At 51.7% G+C, this 13,122-nt stretch overlaps 2 protein-coding genes across 2 annotated transcripts; both read right to left on the bottom strand.

The window, feature by feature from the left end:
• Positions 1 to 650: 650 nt before the first annotated feature.
• Positions 651 to 2,610, bottom strand: M406DRAFT_99348 (family 43 glycoside hydrolase). Its single transcript, XM_040926453.1, has 3 exons — positions 2,224 to 2,610; positions 1,702 to 2,130; positions 651 to 1,617 (listed from the first exon to the last, which is right to left on the bottom strand). Exons 1-3 carry the CDS (start codon positions 2,329 to 2,331, stop codon positions 787 to 789), a joined length of 1,368 nt encoding a protein of 455 aa, XP_040771725.1. The 5' UTR covers positions 2,332 to 2,610; the 3' UTR covers positions 651 to 786.
• A 1,245-nt stretch (positions 2,611 to 3,855) lies between these two features.
• M406DRAFT_268730 (uncharacterized protein) lies at positions 3,856 to 6,683 on the bottom strand (the record flags this gene model as incomplete). The annotated part of the gene is made up of 3 exons (XM_040917961.1): positions 3,856 to 5,968; positions 6,039 to 6,399; positions 6,500 to 6,683. 3 exons carry the CDS (start codon positions 6,681 to 6,683, stop codon positions 3,856 to 3,858), a joined length of 2,658 nt encoding a protein of 885 aa, XP_040771724.1.
• Between the last annotated feature and the right edge of the window lie 6,439 nt (positions 6,684 to 13,122).

Genomic DNA, 13,122 nt, shown 5'->3' with positions numbered 1-13,122 from the left:
CGGACTTGCGATTCGTATATCGGATTCTCGATGTATTACGAAAACATAGCATCCCAAATTCTTATAATAAATCCACTGCTACAATTCCTCAATGCAACAAAGTGCTGCCTTGATCCGATGCATGTGTTAGTCAATAAGCTTGTCCTCCAAGACGATCGCAAGACCGCCAAGAAAGATGCGGCATTCATGGGTATCTTGAGCATAAAAAGATGCCCGCCGATCTGAGCATGGCTTGCCAGCTGGTAGAGAGATGTTTTTCAAGTATCGAGATGAGCTCGGCCAAACACTTGAGCAGTTGGATATCGTACAGGCATCATTCAGGGTCTTCCTGAGCCACCTGCTAAGCCAACGCCTGGGGGCTCAAGCAGCCCAACGTTGCCAGGAAACCCGCACGCCACGATATGAAAATTACGATCCTTCTTCGAGTTGCTTTAGGTTACCCTAAGAAATATTCAATAGCATGTTGAATATTCGGTGAGGCCACCACCATGGCAGATCACAGCAACACCTCCGTGACTTGCAGAGATGTACTGTGAGCCGACACGAGGCGCCCACCGGGGCAGGGTCTTGGAGGAGAGAGACTTATAGGAGAGGGACACAAGCAGGCTGGCGACAGTAAGAGATGCGGTCAGCAGTGGTAGTCTTGCTGTAGTAGTGAATATAGAGAAATCCAATTTGGCAATGACCTCAATATCCAAACCTCCACATATGGCACACTGATGTACATAGCTATCTACCTACCCTGCGCGGCAGCAAGGCCAGCGAGCACGAAACAGCGGGGCCCACTCAGCTCAGAGGAACCATGATACGATCCACATCAGGCCCGTACGTCCCATCCGTCTGCGTGATAACCACCGTATTACTACTCCCCGTCGTCAGCCCGCAGGTGACGACGCTGCTCCCAGGGGTATTCCCATCTGCAGTGGGGAGAAACGCAATGTTCTGCTCGACGCCATTGCACGAGACATTGGCGAAGCGCTGCGTGCTGTCGCCGTTCTCGTACTTGATGCGGATGGTCGTCTTGGTCGTGGCATCGCTCTCCACGCCGGTAAAGGTCACCGTGCCGTCGTCGGGCCCTCCGATGTAGCCCGCGGCCTCGCCGCCGCTGCACCCGCTGCAGGTGACGACCGTCGCCCCGTCCGTCAGGGTCGCGTCCTCGCCCTCGGGCCAGGTCTCGCTGGGGCCCTCGGTCCAGTCCCCGCCCGAGGCGACGTTGGGGATCCAGTTGACCTGGTCGGCCATGGTGACGGACGTGCCCGAGATGGTGAGCGGGAGCCACACGTAGGTCGAGGCCATGAGGTTGGTGCTGACCCAGCGGTCGCCCAGGTACATGGTCAGGTCCGAGGAGACGGGCAGGATGTAGTTGGTCTGGGAGGAGTATGTGTCGGTGCCGACGGTGGCGAAGGTGGTCCAGGACGACCAGGGGCCCGCGATGTCGGTTGCGTAGACGTACTCGTTGTCGTTGGGGTCCCATCCTGACAGGTGGGAAGCAAAGAGGTAGTAGTAGCCGTTCTGCTTGAGCATGGCTGGTGCCTCGTAGTCGGCAAATAGATACACGGCTGCCGAGACGTTGAGGTAGTCGGAAGTGAGGCTGTCGATGCGAAGACCATTCACACGCTGTTTATGTCACATTAATGATCAATAACTTCATCATACGTCACAAGTTGTTGGAAGAAGAAGAAGATGAAAGCAATTACTCACATCCTCTGTCAAAAGATACGCAGTCCCATCGTCATCCTGAAACAGACCAATATCCCGGCTCTGATAGCCCAGAGGCTGCCAGCTGCCAAGATAATCATACTTGCCACACACAGAAGTCCCTGTCGCGACGCCGACCTTGGCCTCGGCATAGCTGCTGTCGTCAATGTGCAGCCACAGCACATACTTGCCCGTCGACGAGTTGTAGATGACCTTGGGCCTCTCGACGACCCTGTCCGGGCCTAGGTCGCCCGACGACGTCTGCGACAGCAAGGCGCCCACGTACGTCCACGAGACGAGGTCCGTCGACGAGTAGCAGTTGATGTTCTGGAACGCTGAGCCGTCCGTGTGGTCCTCGCCGATGAGGTAGTACACGCCGTCCTCAACAAACACGCCCGCGCCGTGGGCCTGGATGTGGGCGTCCGTATTGGTCTGCCGAGGTGGTGATGATAATGAATTAGCCTGCTGTGCGATTGGAAACTTGCAGTAGAGCGGAAGTTTGGGAATAAGGGGGAAGATTCTCACTCCTGTCCATGTAGCTCCGGGGACAATCTGAAGAGACGCGCGCGCCAGGCTTGCTGACAGCAATAACAGCAGCAGCGAGGCCGGCTGGCCAAGGAAGAAGCTCAACATCGTGGGTTCTGCGAGCCGATCAAAAATTGCTGAACATGTGCTCTTGTATGAACGCCAAACACACGGCACAGACAGACAATCGTCGTCACTTGCACTCCAGAAGCGAATCTGGGCCCTAAAAAGGACAGATAACCCCCTCCTTTTGTAATTGGCGAACCATCCAAATTCCAATATATGTACAGTTCCATATAAACCACCGTTCCCAACCACAGCGAGAATCAAAGAGGGGAAACAACACCCGGTTTGGCAGCCTCGAGGAAATGCGACCCCATCTATGGCTCCGAGAGCCCCGAAAGCAAAGGCATAGCGGAGCCCAAGACGCCGAGAATGGCAGCTGAAATAAGCCCCACGGCCATTTTTTGAAAAGCCTTTCTCAAAAAATCTCGTGACCTCGACTTGTACAGCAGCTACAATGACATGAAATATGGAGGATTGATTCCGTATAGGTAAGGGTTCGTCTAGGCTCGGCACATAAACAAGGTTTCGTCCAGTAAAGTCTGGGGTACGTTACCACCGCTGGGCCCCCTCCCTCACGCGCTGGTGGAGAAGGCAGTGGGCTCGTGGGTTGGGTGCTCGGCATAATGAGCTGCAAGAGGCTGTCTATCCCGCCAATGATTTGGGGCTGTGACCCCTCAAGGTTGCATTCCAGCACGTCAACTGACGATCCGCTCTAAGCTGACTTCCCGGACATGGAACGGCCGGTCGGCTTGTGCTGGGCCTTGTACGTGTCGTGCAAGAAGCGTGCCAGTAATATGAGGGCGCCAGTTCTCGGGCCTTGCATCGCAGAGGCCACCAATCTGCTGGAGCCTCGGCCTCTTCTTCTTATGTCGTGAGAATTGAAAGTTGGGTGGGGGGACTTCTACCAAAAAGAAGACAATCGGCCAACTGGTGTAGAATTGAATGTATTTCTGGCCAAACACCGCAAGATCATCAGCCTGTGCTTCAGGCTCAGCAATTGCTTTGGCCCTCTCATCCTGAGCACTACCATCAAACTTCATAAAAACACAAGACAACATGCCCCTCGCTATGCCGGCAAATTGACATCCCGTACGCCTGGCAATGGTTCATCCAATGATTTTCTTTTTCTCCCTCCAACTCCAGCTGCCAGCTCAAAAAGGACATCATGAAGTAAGAAATGGCCGCCATGACCTCCTGACAATCACTGTTCACATCATATAAACAAAACAAAAGCGACCAATTTTTGCCATCATCAAGACTTTCACTTTTGGTATCGCAAAACCTTCGTCCCCCAACAAAGAAATAAACTAGAATAAAAATAAAAATATACCATCACCGCATCGTCATGGAGCAGTATGTGTTACCTCTTGAAGTCCCATTTGACCGCTCGGACTTTTCGAGGTCCAGTCTTTCTCAGCTCGAGGCACCTGAGCCTGAGGAACCTAGGGCAGAGAGAGCCGCAGCTACAGTCTGAACGCCCAGGTTTTTCAGGTAGGTTTGCCTAGGTAGAAGGGGCACTTCGGCTCGTCGTCCGCGCCGAGCGTCACGTTGTTCATCTTCTTGCTCCTAGTCATCAGTATCCATGCGGTCGTGCACTGTCGGTGTGGAAGTCGCAACCACGATGGAGTCAGGATCGTCGACCTCGACCTCGACTTTGGTCTTCTGGTCGCGCTCGCTGTTGCGGTTCTCGTCCGCTTCGCTGCGACTGTCCTCTGAACTGCTCTCCTCCACTCTCGGGGAAGACTTGGTCCTGTCCGACACGAGGGAGGTGTTCGCCACGGAGTCACGTCGGATGCTGAACGTGTTTGTGTCTTCTTGCGTGGCGAACTTGTACTCGCCGTTGTCCGTCTGCTCGATGATGCCCTCGGCGAGAGCCCACTTGGCCAGCAGGTTGTCTACGCCAATCTTGAGACCATCACCCTTTTCCATGTGACGACCCACGTGCTCGGTCCACTCGTCCCACGCAGTGTGGCCCTCGAACTCTTTCATGCAGTCCGGTGTAGGGCATGCCACGTGCTCAGGAGGTTCTCTTCGCGTGACCAGACACGATACGTGCATCTCCCGGACGTGGCTCCCCCACTCCGACTCCAGCTTGCTGTCCCCCTTGGTGAGGGCCTTCTTAATGGCAAAGGGGGCATGCATGCGTCGCAGGTGCTGCGTAAACAAGTCCTTGCGGTTGAACTCGTTACCCTTGCCCTCGGCGGCACTCGAGGGGCACTGCGAACAGCGGTAGTATTGGAGACAGAGGTGCTGAGAAGAAATGTGGCGTTTCCACTCGTTCTTGGAGCCGAATGTGCTCATGCAGCCGGCGAAAGAGAATGCACATGGAAACGGCCGCGTGTGGGCGGCGGCGATGTGTTTCCGCAGTGACGACGAGTCCTTGAAAGGTGCGTGCGTGCACATTGAGCACTGAGTATCATACTTGGGCTGGCCTTTGGCCAGCGGCTTCCTCGCGGGCGTGCCTGCCCCCACATACCCATCCATGAGGTCATTGGCGTCGTTGGACGAAGGCGAACGACCCGATCGAGCCTCTGACCGGCCACCAGCGCTCACCGCCCCGTCGCTAGCCTGACGGACGTGGCTCAGCGCCTTGAGCTGTTCGGCCGCCTCCTTCATCTCGGCGCTGTCTACGTCGTTTCTCGTCGCAGGGCCCATTGTAATCGTAGGAGGCACGGGGGCTGAATTGGGAAGTGGATTCCTGGCCGGCGCAACGTGGCGAACCGGCTGCGCGGGCAGAGGGTACATGGAAGTGTGTGAACTCATTGAATCGTGACGGCGCTTGCTGACCTGGCCGCCGTTGCGGGTCTCGACATGGACACGGCCATCGTCCACGGCCCTCTCGTGAACAGGAAGTGCAGTGGCGCTGGAGAGTGCGCGAGGTTGGGGTGAAGATTGAACAAGTCCCTTGTACAGATCGATCATGTTGTGGGAATTGATGTAGCCCAGAAAACAACAAACCTTATCGTGCTGGACCACATTCCAGACAGTTATGGGCATTGATACAAGGAGCATGGTTGGTGGGCCCAGAAACATGCCCTCCATGGTGATCTTAGACGCGAGGGCCGGTGGGTGCTGGAGCCACTGGTTGTAGAAGGCCATGTCCGAGCTAGCATCACCAACGAAGGTGGTGCAGACGAGTACTCTTGCCTCGTCGAAGGTTAGATCAGGTACGGGTGCATTCGTCACAAACGGGAGACCCTGGCTCGAGTGACCATTGGTATGATGAGGATCCTCAGCAGAAGAGCCTCCCTTCTGCTTGAAAGGATATAGGGCAATATGCTCGACCTTTCCTGGCGTCAACGTGAACAAGACAGGAGTCTTCTCGGCAGGTGCTTGTGATCTGGCCCTGCCGCCATTGACGGACCTCGAGGGAACATCTCGCTGTCGTACGCGCAAGATCTCATCGTACAGACGCTGCACCGTGTACGGCCTGCCCAAGCTGCTGAGGTTGTGAAGGGCGGTGGCCAGGTAGCTGGTGAAAGACTGGAGCGGGTAGTCAGGGGTGGGCTGGCCTGGGCTATACGCAGCAATAGCCTGTTTTGTACCATGGCTGCCAGCGTGTGGGGAGTCGTGGACAGCACAGGTGTCAAGAAGCAGGAGGATATCAGACTGAGCATCCTCAAAGAGGCAGCGCACACCACCCCACTTCAGTCGACATGCATCCTCTCGAGTATTGTTGCTAGATGCTGTCAGCATGTCTTTCTTGTTGTGGAATCTTGCATGCAAGATAGGACAGGTGAGATGTATACCTTGCCCAGTATACCTGTTTGTCAGGGCCGACATAGCTGTGGCCAGCATAGTAGATAATCAAGAGGTGGTCACTGCGGGCATGCTCGATGAAGGAGGCCATCTGGACGCTCAACTTGATGCTGGGGTTGGGACAGGTAGGTATTGCCCATTTGTCAGTGTGGTAGTTGTATCTCTCTCGAAACACCTTTTCCAGGTTGAGCACCTCGCGCTCCATAGCTGTATCCTCATCCCAGCGCAGCAGCAGCACCGAGGCATTCTTGTAGGGTGGTCGTCTTTGCATCTTGCCATAGATGTGCATGGCAGCATCTTGTAGATGTCTGGCAAAGGACTCAAACTCGTGGCGTTCGGGTGGGGAAGGCTCTTGGACTGGGTAGTGTGGACGCGACTGTATGGCGCAAAAGAAAGTTAGTCATGTCATGTCAAATAAACACAGCAAGAATTGCCGGGGGGCGGGGGACACGAACCTGCTCAGCAGCAAATTGAGCCTGCTGGGGAGTTACAGTAGGAGTGGGCATGGATGCTGCAGCAGCTGCCGCAGAGACAGGAGAGGCTGTTGTTGGTGGTGCAGCCTGAGGCGCGCTGTGAGGAGGGGGAAGTTCGGCTACCTTAGGCGCGAGCCTCCGTCGCTTATTAGGAGGGTCCATTGTGTATGGCGGTTGCGAGGATCAATGTATGTACAAATTCAAGGGAGATAAAGGAGTGGGTTGTGGAAGGAAAGGAGAGAAAAAGAATAATTGTCCAAAGGAGGAGGTATCGTGTGTGAGGTTGGGACAATTAGGTGGTGGTGAATTGCTTGGTCGGGAGAAAGGGTGGTGGTGGTGGGCGGATTGGGAAAGATGGAGAGAGGTTGGAAGAACAAGGCTGCCCGCCTCGAGGGAGGGCTGTGGCCGCCAGAAAAGACAGTGCTAAGGAAAATCAGCGGTGGAGCTAAACTCTCGCTGATGTACCAGTGACCTTGGAGTTGAAGCGGGGCTTGCTGCAGGGGTGGGGTCAGTGGCCCTTCCAAAAAGGATGCCTCCGCCTCGGCTCAATTATTTGGCTGGCGGGCCTCTGGCACAGATAATGCAAGCAGCCCAAGGAATAAGGGGGAGACAGAAGGTAGTAAACAAAAAGAAAGGGAGTAAAATTTGCTATATAATGGGTGAGTCTCAAGGTTGAGAGATTCTTCATCATGGCCTTATTCATTCAGACACAATATTTGTCTGCCTGCTAGAGCAAGGCTGATCGAGGATGTCCTCACGTCACACAACCCGCTGGCCACCTCGTTGTCCCTTTGCATTCCCATACAATATACAATATCGACTGGTGCACAGCTCAGGTTCTCACCTTGATGGTCAGTACATCCTGGCCTGCATTTATCTTCTTATTTCAGAAAAAAAGTGATAGTCCAAATCAAGATAAAATGAGAAATAAAATACAGCAGGAATTTTCTGCTGGGTGAAAAGAAGATCTAAGTGCTGTTTACATACTTCTCAAATATTTAAGATGTGCTTTTCTTTTTCCTTTTTGCAGCCTCAAGTCGCAGGTTTTCCGAGGCTTGTGTGTGCACAGCCGTGTGTGAGTAAGTGTGCCCAGTCCAAGTCAGACGGGAACAAGGCCAGACAACAACGAACGGACAGAAGAGACACAGACACAAAACACACAGACATACCCGGCAGCCCTGCTGTAGGCGAGTTCCACACCCTTCCCTTACCCCTCTAAGGCTGCTCGGCAACAAGTACCAGGTACATGGCGGTGGGAGCCCAATCACAAGGCACAGTGAGAGCCCAGCCAATCACTGGGCAGCCTGCGGCCTCGCCCGATCCACACTATAGCAGCTTCTCCTCATCTGGCCTGGACCATGGCCCCGTGGCCCCTCTTGTTGCAAAGTCTTCCAATCAGACTTGGGCAAATCATGCCGGGCTGCAGGCTGCAGTAACAGTGCAGCAACCTTGGATGGCCTCTGGTGCGTTAGCCTAGGCCTCTCGCCTACCGTTTTGTCGTGCCATGCCACTCATGCAAATGCATCATCCTCGGCCACGTCAACCACATATGTCCCTCTTGGCCCTAGCATGGTCCTATTTTCTCTCGGCAAAGAGCTCTTGCGAATTGCCCGTTTGCCTCCCCCTCTTTCTGTTTGTTCATCTCCAGCCATCCTTGCTTTGTTTTATTTTCCCCCCTCTACTATGGTGTCTCTTGCTCACACACTCTTCCCTTATTTCCCCCTTCTCTACATTTGCCGTGGTCCTGTTGGGGTTTTTTCTTCTTTCTTTCTCCTTCCAGTGAGAGATGTAAAACTCTCTCTGCCAGCGACTGCATCAAATTGTTCCTTTACTACGACTTACACACTTTTACCACCACTATTCACTACTACTACTACTACCACTAATAAAAACTCCACCCAGATTTTATCCTTTCACAGCCCTCCCGCGCCACCGCTCGACCTAGGTGCTAGGTACTAAGGCGAGCTGCCCGCCTGGGTGATCAAAGCGGCAAGTGTCAGCCGTGGCTCCAACCTAGAAGATCAAGCCCCGATTCAGAAACGAAGAATGGCTATTCCTCTTTTCTTCTTTTTGTGGGGAAGGGACCGGGCACTTTTTACGACATGGGCAGAAAATGAAAAAGGGAGGGTTGCACCGCATAACGCAATCGTTCAATCAGCCAATGGCCGAATCATTGATTCTCTCACCTCTGGGAATAATCAGCCTATCCGCGGATTCCCCCTCTCCCCGCCGCCCCGACGAAGCTTTTCCCACACCAGCCTGCAAAGAATTAGGCAAGTTACCCCCTCCGAGAACCCATGTTCCTCTCTCGTATGTCTCGCTCTGCTCTTCTCGTGCCCTTGCTATAGTAGTAGTAACCTTCTGCATCCCCATTTCCCACGTGCATTATCTTGCCCTCATCATTCCATCATCCACCTATCACGACCCGCCTTCTCACCCGATCCAACACACCGCCAACCGCCACCCAGCTATATACGGGCCAATGAGACATGATTATTTCTGTGGGACCACGTTAAGATCATCTTGCGAGACATGGCTGTAGGCGAAACTGCCGAATTTAATGTATCATTTGACGGTGCACGCGCTTGGCTAGCCCTCCCAGAAAACCGTGATCTGTCATGCCATTGTTGCTGCTGTTGACAGAAACATGACGTATGTGGAATCAGCAAGCAGTCACTCAGACACATAAACATACACACACCGTTGACCGGTCGTAAGATCAAAGTTGAGGAGAGGGCGCGTAATAAAAAAAGGGTCTTGGAGGGTACTATTTCTTAGAGTTGATGAGAGTTGATGAAAATTGAAGCAGTGAGGTGCATAGAAGGCGATGACCTATACTGTGACCCCAGGATGTCCGCCCCTTCATTTCTGTCCGATCATAGACCAATGCAAACCTCGGGAGCTCCAAGGGCTTCTTGAGGGGAGCAGATTGTTGCGTCCTTGAGATTCGATGGGTCATTTCCTCTCGCACAGCCAGTTCCTGGCGTACTGAGACCCTCTCCAGGGACAGTGTCCCGGTCCTGCTCAGGATGACTGGCTATCATGTCGCATATTTTCATAGCTGTACACATACACCATTCCTCACCATTTTTCAAGGTTCATAGTCTCATACGTCCTGATCAGATGCATCCTCAATATCCCTCTACATCTTTTGGAAATTCCCTCGGCCTAGAACACCATTCACTGGGGGTGCAGCCATCACTTCTACCTACTTACTCAAGTGAGCAGGCACTTGGCTTCTAGCCTCTGCGGCCGGGCAAGAATAATCGAGCGTGCAGCCTGACTCCCACACCAGTCTGTCCATACCAAGTGTCGATGGGATACATGGCACAGAGCCAGGCAGGAAATTCAATTGCAATTGGCATAAGGCCTTCGTGCCATTCGCTTGTGCCAGTGGTCAGACATTATGGACGATACACATCTTGATGATTTTGCGCTTGTCCTTCCCTACCTGAGCAGAAATATCACCCGATATCTCTCTGCCGTGCCCAGACAGCTTACGCTGCCCGTCCTGTATATCGTTCAGGATTTCAGCCTCGTCTCATCATCAGACGATTTGCCTATTTTCGAAGGGCGAGTGGCGAGAAGCCACGGCTATATTGATCCAGTTGATGGGATCTCCAGACAACAAGGCGAATTCTGTGTGTGCCAGCCACCGACTACAAGCATTGAGGGCATCCCGAAGAAGGGTCTGGGAAGACTGCGCCTCCAATCTTTGGCCTCGGATCTGACTCATGCCTTTGGCTCAGAATAGATTTCATGAGCTCTTCAATCATCATTAATACTTGGTAAGCACCAAGGGACAAGACACAACTTGCACTGGTGCATTGAGAAGCTAAGACAAGCGCCGGAACAGCCGCCAATACGCACTCTCGGATAGGTGTGGTTGAGATCTCCTTCAACTAGATTATACTCTGAGGCGTCATGAAGGTGACTTCAGCATCGAGAACTTAGGACTACGCACCCATGCTGATCCGAAGCTCATAGCAACGACTCGTAGCATCACCGAAGGGCATGTTGCCACCCCGTCCAAGAATGCCTCATTTTGTGGAAAGGCTACATTTGCGATCTACCTGATAGAATCAATTGTGCCTTTGGTCGTACGGAAGCATTCGACTCTATATTGAAAGTTTCCGACGAAGCGGCCAGAAGATGACAGTGTTATAACAGTCATAGAGTGAAGTCTGCGCGTGGCCGGGAGAGCTCACAACTTCAGAAAGAGGCTTGAGTGTGGCAGCTATGTTGGTACATCTGAGTCTCTACTGGACCGAACACATCAGAACCCTTGAAGTGCGGCCGTAGGCGGCCCAAAACACCTGCTCTTGGAGAACTCTACCAGTAAAGCAGACAAGGACTTTGAAATGAACACAGTGGGCCTGTGTCGGGAGCAGTAAATGTCCAAAAAGACATTCAATCAGCATGCACGTACCCCAAACTATTCAGCAGTTGTCTGAGTGTGACTGTCGCTCTTGGGATTGCTCAGCCAGCAATTCGCTATCGAGACTTGAATGAACTGATGCTAAGAACCCAGTCTCTGCATTGTGTAGCCTTTGACATGTCCTCATATCTGCACAATAATTTAGACTAAGCAAACTGAATGAATGACTTGATTTAGGAGCAATATCACTATTAAGTTTAAGGGAATCAAGACGAAATTCATGGGCCCAAGCTTTGCATTCACGTCTCCGTGATGAGGAGAGCTTGGTTATACAGCCATTCACAAATCTACAACATGAGCATGCCCTGCTCATAAATGAACTGCATCACTTATCTCAAGGACTCTTCTCTTCATTATAAGACCAATACTTGGCATTTTATGTTCCATATAAGCCAAAAAGTCAATGATAACACTGACTTTGCCCCGCTGTCATGGGTTGAGACGTGTACATCCCAAATCCTGCTTCTGATGCGTATAATCTAGAACCCTTGGAGGGGCCAATATCTTGATAAAGCGGCCCATACAATAAAAACCGTCTTCTCCTCATGTTTTAGGCCATCTGACACAAGTACTAGTCATCCACTCCCAGTCCGGATTCATAAATTCGCTGCGATTTCACCAGGGGAGGGACAAGACATTTGGGTACCGCATCGTACACCTTGTATGATCCTATATCCTTTCGCCTTCCCTTATTTGAACGCTGTTGAATAGGTTTGGTTCGAAGCCAAACGGCGCAGAGGAGATCTCAAGCCTGTGTGCTTTGGCGCACTGCAGGGGTTAAAGAGGCTGACCAATCATCTTATACGGATTGCCACTGACCCACCTTTTTGTGCACCTTGATTCAGAGCCTTGATCAACTTGTTTCCTGAACTTCAAGTAGGACAGCAGCATATTATGATGGGTCACGTGCTATCTCGAAAGTATTGATTATCAATAGCAGTCTCAATAAAATGGACTCATATGGGTGGCAAAGCTGGCAATTCTAATCAGATGGGCTGAACTAACCTACTTAAGTAGTCCCTTGAATTGTGTCCTCTAGCATAGCCTCCCTACAGCACAGCAATGCAGTCACAAAGTTCTTAGAAGCTTTTTATTTGACTGGTAGTCGAAGAGCTAGTCCTTTCTCACATGCATAACTTAACAATGAATTGGATAAGCTCAAACGTAGACCTAGAATACAATGTTGCGCAAACATCAGACCCACACCAAGACATCATCTCCACCATACAGAGTGTACACGCCTTATTGAGGAGCAGCTGGTACTACTGGCAAGCGTACAATGTGCATTTATGTTACATTTGTTGAGAAACCTAAGCGGTTAATGGATTATGCAGCTTGATGAGATGTACGTTCGGTGTTGAATTGAAATCCACTTTCTTTAGTATTTTTATTGCGCATCGAAATTGTCATCAATTCGTTTTTGGAAAGATCACAACCATCCGCAAGGTCAGATTCTTCCCTGATGAAATATCTTGAACATTGGATATGTACCATCACTCGAGTTGCTGTCCACTGATCAGAACCTTAATGTGCTACGGACAGTCAAGCGTATGGTAGGATCTGTCGGGTTTCCCTCGCCCGGTAGAAGAATCTGAAGAAGTCGAAAGCCAAAGGGAGACAAGAAGAAGAAAGACAAGAGAAGAAAAAGGAAGAACGAAAAGAAGAGGAAAAAAAGGCCCGCGGGCGGGCAAGGAGGGTAACGCGACGGTACATGTAAGTTTGGCATGTCCGTGGGAGTATGAAAGAGAAGCCCAGTTCCACTTTGCGACATCTTATCAAAAATGAAAGCAGCGCGACAGGAAATTCGCCGTAATCGTTATCCAATTAACTACATGGCAGTATGCCTACTATGTGAAGCCAAATACTCCCAGCTGGAGACACTGGCAGTAGCACAGCTTGAGTTGCAACTTCTCTCCCGCATGGCTTATGCAGAATTTTATGTTGCAATCCTCCAGAGAACCTGATCAACGGCATCTTCTTCATCTTTCCACGCCTACAAGCTAGAAATTAATTCTATTATGTGAATGAGCAGTCACTGAATGAGTTGTCAGAGGTGTTCAATATTCTGGTTTTGTGATGATTAGATCAACGAAAGTCGAGCACCGAGACCATGAGCAATCTCGACGAGATAAGGGTTTATGAAGACAAGCGTGCGATAATAGT

The sequence above is a fragment of the Cryphonectria parasitica genome (genome assembly GCF_011745365.1).
Source record: "Cryphonectria parasitica EP155 unplaced genomic scaffold M406scaffold_9, whole genome shotgun sequence".
Taxonomy (NCBI): domain Eukaryota; kingdom Fungi; phylum Ascomycota; class Sordariomycetes; order Diaporthales; family Cryphonectriaceae; genus Cryphonectria; species Cryphonectria parasitica.
The sequence above is the reverse complement of the archived record's forward strand: the minus strand, read 5'-3'. Positions and strand labels throughout refer to the sequence as shown.